This window comes from Sinohyriopsis cumingii, chromosome 14, assembly GCF_028554795.1.
Source record: "Sinohyriopsis cumingii isolate HCF-2022 chromosome 14, ASM2855479v2, whole genome shotgun sequence".
In the NCBI taxonomy this organism is placed as follows: Eukaryota; Metazoa; Mollusca; class Bivalvia; order Unionida; family Unionidae; genus Sinohyriopsis; species Sinohyriopsis cumingii.
Window position 1 is genome coordinate 33,768,053 of NC_142974.1, and position 11,384 is coordinate 33,779,436.

General features: G+C 35.5%; 1 protein-coding gene across 2 annotated transcripts in view; it reads left to right on the forward strand.

Moving 5' to 3' along the window:
* The window catches only part of LOC149783541 (E3 ubiquitin-protein ligase RNF19A-like), a 56,055-nt gene extending 44,977 nt beyond the window's left edge, over positions 1-11,078 (forward strand). For both annotated transcript variants that reach the window (XM_089931802.1, XM_089931803.1), the window contains exon 10: positions 1,738-11,078. In XM_089931802.1, coding sequence (XP_089787928.1) covers positions 1,738-2,527 — 790 coding nt within the window. In that variant the 3' untranslated portion in view covers positions 2,528-11,078. The remainder of the gene's footprint in view (positions 1-1,737) is intronic.
* The last annotated feature ends 306 nt before the right edge of the window (positions 11,079-11,384 follow it).

Consider the following 11,384-nt stretch of genomic DNA (forward strand, 5'->3'; position numbering starts at 1 on the left):
TTACAGCTAGGACAAGCTCTCCAAAGATTCTTTTTCCTAAAAAAATAACTTACATTATTAATCAATCCTGGCCAGCCAGACCCATATATATTCTATTTTATGTTCACCCATTTCCAGGCTGGTTCCCATTTTTCAATATGATTAGTACCGTGTGGCCTATATCCACCCTTGATTTTCTTGACAGCCCTAGGAATAGTAAGTAGTTCAATACATAAGTACGCAATGTACATAGTTCTGCTTGTTAAAGGTTACATTAATTTAGTGAATATTATATTATATTGCAAGTTCATGTTCACCTATATAGCAATGGTTCATTTCAGGCAACATTTAAGTATTTGAGCTTTATTTAAGAAAGTCAGAAAAAACCCCATTAAAACTGTCTAATAAAAGTCACCTTTTTGTACAATCACCATTTATCTTTCTTCAATTTAATACTGAAATATATTATCAGCCTTGTCATATTATGTAATTAATGAGTAAAAGTTCAAGGTGACCATCTATTTGTACATGGTTTATTACAGAAAAAGAGATTTAAATGACAAAAATTATATAAAATTACCCCTAGAAGACATATAATTTAAAATAAAGTAAAGTAGACATAAATCCATTAAAATACAAAATATGAAGTTTCAAAACATTCACTGAAAGAAATTAGTGGGATGCAAAGTCATGAGAAGTCATCACCATTAAGCATGGTGGTAGAGACCTAAGTGATCCTATCTGAAGCATTACGTTTCAAAACACAACTAGTAAATATCATATTGCTCACCATGATTACTCTATAAATGGTAAATTGTATAAACTTTATAATAGCAATTTCATAGATATAAACCAATATGTAAAACACTCCACCTAACATAGTAAAATCTACACTCTACATACTGCACCTCCTCCCCCATCTTGGCAACAGTTGATTTATCTGAATATGTGTTTAATATAACACTGAAAGTCACTCTATAATTTACAAAAGGTATTTCTTTTGCTTGTTATCCACAAATAGAACTATATGATTGCATTTATAGTAAAGTTAATTGCACCTGCATATGTGGAGTGATGTATGCTGTAGCTTTCTACAGGACTTGTGGTACTAAATCAGTTCCCGTAGCAAACTTGTGCAGACACCATGATATTAAAGATTTAATAACTTCATAAATTTCTGAGTGCTCATGATTAAACCTATATTTATCAGTATAGATGAAACCTGGGCGTCAGCTTCTGTGTAGAGAAAAGGATACGAGCCACAGCATTTTCTGGACCTGCATGTGTTTGAAACGTGCTGTCAATTCTGCACCAAAGGGTCGGGTGCAATTTCAGTAATGAGTGTTCCAAATTCAAGACTGTTAAAGGACTGAAATTCCATCAATAAAACTACAAAATACAATAAATACAACTAGGATAAGCTCTCCAAAGATTCTTTTTCCTAAAAAAATAAGTTGTTAACAAATCCTGGCCAGCCAAACCCATATATACTCTACTTTATGTTCATCCATTTCTAAGCTGTTCCCAATTTTCCATATCATTAGTAATGTGTGTCCTTAAAACACTTTTCCACAAATCAAGTGCCCTGCAATGCAACCAGTGCCTACTATGACCATTGAAAACTATCAACTATCCTGATCATTGCAATTATAGCATCATATTGAAGGATTAATTAGTTAGATAATTTGTTTGTGGATGTTGGAGACATATTAACATATGAGTTGAGGCTTTTTGATATGTAATGTGCATATTTTTCAGAATCGACAGTGCCTCGATCACGACTTCCTCTGAGGTTCAGATGGATCTCATTTCAAACCATTCCAGCAATCTGCAGTATGCTCCTGAGACAGACACTGTTCCTGAGATGATTCAGGTTATAGAGGAGAAAAATAATCGAGGCTCATGCCCTGGTTCTCCAGTCTCTGCTTGTAGCAGTTTGGGAGACGGCCTTGAAGGCAGAGTTCATACCACCAAATGCCGAAAATGTAAGCGCTCCTCACTGAGTTCAGGGGAAAAGTGTGCGGAGACAATGAGTGTTCATTTTTCCGAGAATATCAGCCTTCAGAGTTTTGTGGCAGATGACTTTGTCTCAGAACTTCAACATGGCAAGCACGGCACAGACTTTATGATTGAAAACACTGGTACTGCCTTGGGAGAATATGACGTGTCCAAACTTGAAAAATTAGCAGAACATGTGGACTCTATAGGGGATGAATCTGATCATCTGTCCAGTAGCTTAAAATCAACTTTGTCTTCAGCCACCTCATATTGTGAAGAGAAAGATTTGACTCTAACTGAAGTTGAAAATGATAGTCCAGCATGTACTCTTTCGAAGGAACTCAGTTGCTCAGAGAAAAGACCTGTTCACAAATCGAATTCAGATGTTCAGAACATAAGCAGGTCATCAGTAGTAAAAGGTAGTAGCATTGAACATATTGCTGTCGACAATGGTAACAAACCACGAAGTAAGCGGGTCCGACACCACAGTTGCGAACTGGCCATGGAAAAAAATCCAGTGGCCATCTTACCAGTTGAACACATTAAATAAATAAGATAATGTTTATGTTTTTAATTTCATGTTACATAGAGTTTTTGTTTCTGTCAAATTCTGTCTGTGACTTGTATTCTGTTAAATGTATTTTGTGTATAATTTATTGTAAAACTGAATTTTGTATTTGGCTGTTGTATCAGTTGCAAAGCGAATTTATAGGTGTGACCTTTTTATTACTTCAGTTTAAATCCTTTAGTTCTAACAGCATTATGAAAAACTTGTATTTTCAAGACTGACATCTAAAAGGTGTCATTGGTATAAGCAAAGTCTGTTTGTAAGTTATATTTAAATTTTTATAATGGCATGCACATTTCAGTGAAGGAAAAGCGTAATGAAAGCATACTTGTCAGGCTTACAACACCATTTAGAAATGTAGGACATATTCATTATCTTGCAGAAATGCCATTCTTTCGAGAGAACAGCTGCTAAAAAATGACGATAATTGATATTTTTTATGAGCATATTCTTACACTTAAAGCTGTTCACAGCGAGGCAATGTGTCTATCTGTCATTGAAACCTGTCACATGTTGTTCATCTGTAACAAAATCATTATTATACTTATTTATCTATGTCAGGGTTTATAATTCATTAAATCCTCATGACATCTATATAATCAGCACCTTTCTATGCTCATCAATCACATTTATCACACAATATCAGGCAGATATTGCAGATTGGGCCTAGTGAATCATTTAATTAGGTAATTGGTATTGTATACATTTTAAGGGATGATCTATATCAGTGCGTTTACATGCCCAATTTATTGTTCACAGGAGAAGAAAGTGAATAAAAAAGTAAATACATAATTCATCACCTTACAGATTGTCGATAATTATAGTAAATACTTGTTTTCATGTACTTTTAATTTTTGAGCTGTTTGGATGTTGTATCGTGATAGGTAATTTTGTAAGTCATGTTATTAGCCAGTTGTAGGATTATTTGTATTTTGTACATGTAGACTGAAGACCAACCTTGAAAAGGTAGTATCTTTATTCATATTGCACATTATGGTGATGCATTCTTGGAACATCACAGTGTTGTACCTTTCAAAAAGAAATGTTTTTAAAGTGGTGTAGTATGCATATTCCTTAAACATGGTTGGCCTCTTTCTTGCACAGACTTCAGAAGTCGGCCTTCAGAAAATTGTGATAAGTCTTTTCATGATGATCAGAAACTATTAACTTTCATTTCATATGGATTTTCATTTCAGCCCATGAGATAGCTAACCTTACCGTTCAGTGAAGTCAGTTAAAATAAATGTCAGGTTAGATAGTGTAATCTTTAAATCATATTTACCTTTTTATTTTGTATCTTTATTCATATTGTTAAATTTGTGCCCCATCACCTAAAACTGTTTTTTTTTTTTTCACATGCAAGATGTAATTAGCAACTGAGATTCATTTAATTTAGTATTGCTTAATGTGCTTCTGTTATGTTTCAAAACTTAACACGGAAAATGTTCTTTTACAGTAACTGACCTACTGCATTGCGTAATTTTTTTGTATGTGATCAGGCCATAAAATAGCTTTCTTTTGTTGTTTTTTGCTTTTTTATGTGGAAATCTTTTGTGTTTATGACAAGGATTTTGAAAATATATTTACTTTAGAATTAGCTAAGTGTTTTAATGCCATATTTGATGTAATATCCATACAACCCCCCTTTTTTGGTGTCACAACTGCCAAAGCTTGTCATTTAATAAGTGTACATTTTTCACCTTCAAATACGTGCCCTGTCATATTATGTTAGGAATATTAGCCTACTACCTCATGAATCCTGCCTTACAAAAGATGAAAATCATCTTATCCTGTTTATTTTCAGGCAGACAAAGGGCAGTAACTTTAGTCTATTACCTTCCCTTGATACCGCCATGTTTTGCCAGTTTTTAGCTCCATTTCTGTGCTTTGCACTTGCAGTGATATAGCCTCCTACAATCCAGCCTTTCTCTTCTTACCTTGTGTCCTACAATTGTTGTAGATTTATTCTGTGGATTTATTTATCTCCTGCATATTGTAAATATTATTTTACAAATTAAGCCAAAAATGTTACTGATTTTTTTTTTACTTACTGGGACTTCATATGTAAAACCCTGTCTCACCATACTATCGTTTACCTGCACAAGATCATTCTGTGTTGAGCGTGAAATGGACTTTTTACGCTAATGCCATTTGTTGCGGAGCTGCTTTAACATCTATAATTTAATGTTGCCTGATATTTAACTTCATATTATTAATTTTCCTGCTGTTTTGATAGTCTCTTGTTTAACTAATATTTAGTCCATAGGGCCTTAGTATAACGTCATGACACTTTCAATTATTGGTCTGTTTAGCTTTAGCGTTGTAGTAAATTTCACACATTACTATTCGCTTGTTATTTATGACCATATTTATTTTCCAATCTGGTTTTGGTAATCTTACGGTTAATTTTTATTAAGTCCATAAAGGCCTTAAATATCTGTCCGTTAAGACCATATCTTCTAGTGTTTAGTAATTTCAACCAATTACTCTTTCTGAGTTAGTTTTTTTCTTTCTTTTTCTTTTATGTGTTGTTTCAGGGCCATATCATTAAAGTGTGCGGAATGCAAGAGACTTAAAGCCAGTGAGGACACCCATGACCCCTGCATTGCATGAACAAAATGTATATCTCAGTTTACTTGTGACCGCTCCAGTGGCCTAGTGGTTAGAGTGTCTGCCTCAGATGCGGGAGGTTGTGGGTTTCGATCCCCAGCCGAGTCATACCAAAGACATTTAGAAATGGTACTAACAGCTGCCAGTTTACATGCAACATAGTGTTTGTTCGGAAAACACATGGACTGCGATACTTAAGAAAGCAGAAAAGGGGAAAGAAAGACAGTTGAGATCACGGCATGATATTTCTGACATCCTTAGTCTCCACCCCGTATCAGCCTTCATGGCAAGCCTTGTGGAGGATGCTGGGATCCCCCCCCCCACGTTAAAATGTCACACGGAGCCAACATATACCGTTACATCAGGGGACAGAGAAGATAAAGGGGGGAATACCAAAATAATAATAGTACTGCATCAACACCAGATGTCCAGCCAACACCCGCAGTCGCCCTAACATTACCAACAGTCCAGCATGGAGACCTCTTGGTCGGAATGGGCCAACTACACAATGTATATAGGGATCTTAGTGATCCTAGTTAGATCGCCTGTCTAGCTGGGCAACATAACATTATGTCACCAGAAATCTGCCTGTTCAGCATTGGCTTTGGAGCAACCAGCAAATGTGCTGGCTGGACTCGACTATATACAACAAGTCACCGGGTCGAACTCACACCACTTGCACCAGCTGGCAGTTCTGGAAAGGCCAGCAGTGCCAGCAATGCTGATAATACCAACAGTGCCAGCCAATGATAGTGCATGGGAAGTGATGGCTAGAACTGTTCATGTCCTTAATTGAGCAGCTGACCATACCCCTCCAATTTGCTGCTCCCCCCAGCACAAGCATTTGGACATCTCAGAATCCCCTGCCTATGCAAGGGAATGCTCAGCAGCCCAGACATGGTGGGGTCTCTCCCAGCATGATCTACCCCATTACCTATATTCATCCTCCAAATATCAACAGAGAAGGATGGGTGATCCAGGTCATTTTGGAGGGGCTTCATGTTTTGTTTTGTCAACCTCCTCCCCTCTCTTCCTCCCCAATCTTCATGGAGGTTCTGGCAGATTGATTTGAAAAGCAAATGGCAAACTCGAGCCTATACTCAGTTTGAGTCACTGTAGTCAATTTATTCTTCCTCCAAAGTTCAAGATGGAGTGATTATGCAGACAGTCTCGACCTGACCGATGCATACTTTCACATCCTCATTCACCCTGTCTCAGGATATCTTTGCTTCGCTTATCGAGACCCACCAATTTACAGTTCTTTACTTTGGCCTCAACATCAGCGCTTAGGCATCAGTTCTCTGTTTCAATCAATGTCCTCAACAATGATGGCAGTGTACCTTGATGGCATCCTTCAAAAACATGCAAGTTCAACTTTGCTTCAAGGCAGGAACAATCATTCTCTTATGGCTCATCTAGGTTTTCTAGTGAACAGGGCAAAGTCTGATCTTCATCCATCCCAGAACATTGTTTATCTGAGTATGGAGTTTTTCACCGACTGGAATCTTATGTGGCTCCTTCATGTCTGCTTCACCAAAATAATAGAACTGGTCAAGTCTGTTTCTGACTGTGTCTCCTCCGTTCATTCAATGTGGCGGCAGACCTGCTTGGGTGTCTTTTTATGTGTCCTTTCAGGTGTAACTGCTGACTCAGTGATGCCACTTCTCAGATCCTCTTGATCAACCCATCTGGAGAGATTTGATCCTCCTTACTTCCATGGCATACCCAAGGTTGGATGTCCAGGGGAATCCTGCTGCTGCCAGTACTAATACTTGGGGCACCCACCTGTTGCCTGACTTCACTACAATAGGAGGCATATGGGAGCCTGAGGAGCGGCCTCTTCACATCAGCATCCTAGAAATAAAGACTGTCATCAAGGCCTTTCACTTCTGTGAAGATGAGAGTCGTTGGTAAAACAATTCATCATGTCCAACAATTCAGTAGTGGTGACTTGCCTCCTCAAACAGAGGTCACCAAATCACCCGACCTGTGTTTCCTGGTGTGACAGTTTATATGCTGGTGCAACAATCTCTGTATCAATGTACAAATCAGCCTTTTCCCTGGCAGGTTCAATGTCCTGGCTCACAACATGTCTAGGACAGGCCAGGTCCTTCACACGGAATGGTCTCTCAACCCAAAGGAGAAATCAATTTTTTAAGTAAATTATATTTCTCCAAGAATACTTGACCAATCATATTACTTAAAAACCCTCCCAACCATCCTGCCATGCGAGCATCTGCATTAATGTCTCGCTCAGCTAAAAAAAAAAAAAATGGTGGTGTCAGGGGGAGGTAATGGACACGAGGTTCAGCCCTTTGTCTATTTAAAACTAGACAGGTTAAGATTAGATGAGTTAAACATTACATGAAATTTATGAACTTGAACCCAAAAATGCTATATGAATTTTACTTTTAAAAATAAAATGTGAAGAACCTTGTCTCATGATTAATGCTTTTGGTGCAATATTTTGTCATCTGTATTTTGGATGAAATTTTTCTTATTTTTAATAGTTTTTGAAAAAGTTTGGCTTCTGACTTTGCTTTAAAAATCTGTACATGCAAAATAACAAACGGATCAAATGATATTGCTTTTCAGTAGGAATTGTGATGAATTTCTATTTACTTCCTTTATTTGGTGTCCACAGCATGCAGATAAACCTATATGTCTGACTTTATTCTTAGGAACACATGTATTGCACCAGAAACTTCCTTTGTCACTAAATAGGCTAAGTTTTATGAGAAATTATTGAGTGGTCAAATCCCATAATGTGATCGGTTCAGTGCATGTCTGAGGTCTCGTATCAGCTTATGCTGATGAGTTAAATCAATCAACAGTGAACCTAGCATATGATTTATTTAGTTTGACCATATTGTGTGAGATGGTACACTTAAGAAAGTGGAGAGCACCCATTGTTGTTGAAGGAAGCTAACACTTCTAGTATTTTTATGTGATGGGGACATTGTTATGAAATCATTGAAGTTCATTTTTTTTAAAATATATTATGGGTCTCAGATTCATAAAATGTATGCAGATACTATTTTATGAGCACAGTGTGGATATTACATGTAATATGGTAAATTTTTTTTACCAACACCTAAAAGCGTAAAACAAAAAAAGAAACACGAGCAAAATTACAAATGTCGCAGTTCTGTCATAAGGTTATTTTTTTATTATTTCATTGTTGGATGGTTAAAAATTAAGTTACCATAGATTTGATTATAACTGGTGTTTTGACATTGATTTGTATGATGCCATATGTCTGTGTGTTTCTGCTGGTTTTTATTGACAGATCTATCGTGAATTCGTGTTTATTCTTCTTAGCTCAAAGTTCAAATTGACATGTAAAAGTTTGAGTTTTCATTCATTTTTGATGTTTGAAAAAAGAATAACTCTTAGAGCAGCTGATCTGCTTGAGAATGGTTGATAAATTTATTGTGGCTAGGTCTACTTAAGAGTGGTTGATTGACTTACAGTGGCTGAGTCTACTTAAGAGTGGTTGATTGACTTATGATTCCTGAGTCTACTTGAGAGTGGTTGATTGACTTCTGTTGGCTGGGTCTACTTAAGAGTGGTTGATCGACGTATGGTGGCTTAGTCTACTTAAGAGTGGTTGATTGACTTACGTAGGCTAGGTCTACTTGAGACTGGTTGATTGACTTATGATGGCTGGGTCTACTTGAGACTGGTTGATTGACTTATGATGTTTGAGTCTACGTAAGGGTGGTCGATTGACTTATGATGGCTAGGTCTACTTGAGACTGGTTGATTGACTTATGATGGCTGAGTCTACTTAAGGGTGGTCGATTGACTTATGATGGCTGGGTCTACTTGAGACTGGTTGATTGACTTATGATGGCTGAGTCTACTTAAGAGTGGTCGATTGACTTACGATGCTGGGTCTAATTGAGAGTGGTTGATGGCTGAGTCTACTTAAGAGTGGTTGATTGACTTCTGTTGGCTGGGTCTACTTAAGAGTGGTTGATCGATGTATGGTGGCTTAGTCTACTTAAGAATTGTTGACCTAATGTAAATATAGTATGCAAAAAATGGATCAGAACTATTAAGGTATTTCATAAAAATATAAATTTGCAAATGCTACTATTTGAAAATTCATTGATTGTAACATTCTTCACATTTGTGTATCAGCAGATTATTTTAAATTTTACATGCTTTTATATATATATGCCATTACTTTAAATCATTCCAGTCTTGTTTTTTTGTTGTTTTTTATATTGTGGTTGAACTGTGTATTAAAAATTGAAAGGTCACATCATAGAGTAATTTGGTTTGGTTTGATGTTTTATGGCACAGCAAGACCCAGACGTTATTTTATGTCAAGACCCAGACATTATTTTGTGTCAAGACCCAGACGTTATTTTGTGTCAAGACCCAGACGTTATTTTGTGTCAAGATAATTTAAGTAAACTGACTTGCTGAAAGATGCACCATTGTAGCCAATCCAGACTGATCTGATTGTAGGACTACAACATGTATCCTTTTGGTTGCAAATCGGACATGGAACCACTTAGCCACCATGGCTTCTTTGTGAAGGGCATTGTACTCTACAGTCTTTTAAGTAATTTTGTTTTTGTTTTCTAAGCAACATCATAATGTAGACATCACTTTGAACAAAATTTCATCCATTTATAAAAATTCACCATATATGATTCAGAAATTTTTTTACTATTTATTTGACAGAGATATATTTGTCTGATGTTCAGATTATATTCATTTTTCAGTAGAATTAGGTATACATACAGTCATTGTTTTAATTATTTCTTACTGGTATACAGTGTTCTCAAGCTCATGTGATAAAACATAACATTGTGTCACACACTGTGCAATGCAAGCTTTATTTATTGACATTATTGTAGAATCTAATATAATGTATGTGTAAATATAAATAGATGTCTTATCATCTTGCTAGATTTGAAAAGAATAATAGGTTCTGTCCAAGTTTATAAAATGTTAGAATATTTGAACGTAAGTACTAATTTCAATATTTTTTGGTATTCCATTTAACTGTGGTAATTAAGTTTTCTTTGAGTTCATTTTATTCACCGTTGCTTTTCCTTTACTTTATAAAACACTGGATTATATGCTTTCTTTATTGTTGAATGGATAGTTTCGTATTGTTTTCAGATTGTTAGTAAATGTAATTACTTTGCAAATATCATATAATAATTCATTACTAGAAAAGTTCATGCAAAAAGAAGAAATTAGGTCATTTGCAAATAGTAAACATATACACGTAGATTGAGTCAATTACTAATATTTATTAATGGTATGGTGCTATTCATTTTGATGGAAATTCGTAATTGTTTACCCCAAGACATAGATAGTTATATTTTCTTACAGATTAAATATATCACTTTAGAAAAAAAATATGATCCCAGTATATTTGCATATGTGTTTGACTGTATATTACAAAACAATTTGGTATGTCCAAACTACTCTTTATAAAATTGACATTTATGATCTAGGAATTCAACATTCACACAGCTTTTATCATTATGGATCATTGCTTCAAAACGTAATTATCTTTGCGACAATTATAATAAATAAATGATCAATATCAGCATTAAAATTTAGTTGACTTTCAGATCCATGGTACATTAAATAATCATTAAATGTTCGATGACTTTCAGATCCACGGTACATTAAATAATCATTAAATGTTCGATGACATGACTGAACTTAACAACTTTATTATTTTCCAAGATTTTTTAAAATTACAGAATATATTGTATATAATGGTCTCCATGATACTTTGACACAGGCTTTAAGAAACTACTTTAGTTAAGTGCACTGATTTGCAGTTTTTTGTATTCTGTTATTAACTTCATAACATTCATTTAACTGTAATCTTCGGTTGTTTCGTATAATATTTACATGTATGTTGAATAAATTGTTTTATAAGTTATTTGTGGTGTTTTTGTGTCCTATATGCAAATCTTGTTTCAAAATTTGAACATGTCATACGTAACTTAAATCTTACTGAATGAATCTTACCATATGCACTAAACCCTGCAAAACAAAATTACCAACAATGGACACTAAAATAAAGCTGGAAGGAACCCACAATATCAAAGAAGGGTAAGAAGGTAAAAACAATGCCCTCTAGTCCCATCATTGTCATTTTTTCCACAACTTGGTAGCATAGGCTTACTCCAGCTCCATCATCAATTTTTCCAGCATTGTCGTTATTCCACCATTATGGGCTCCCTCC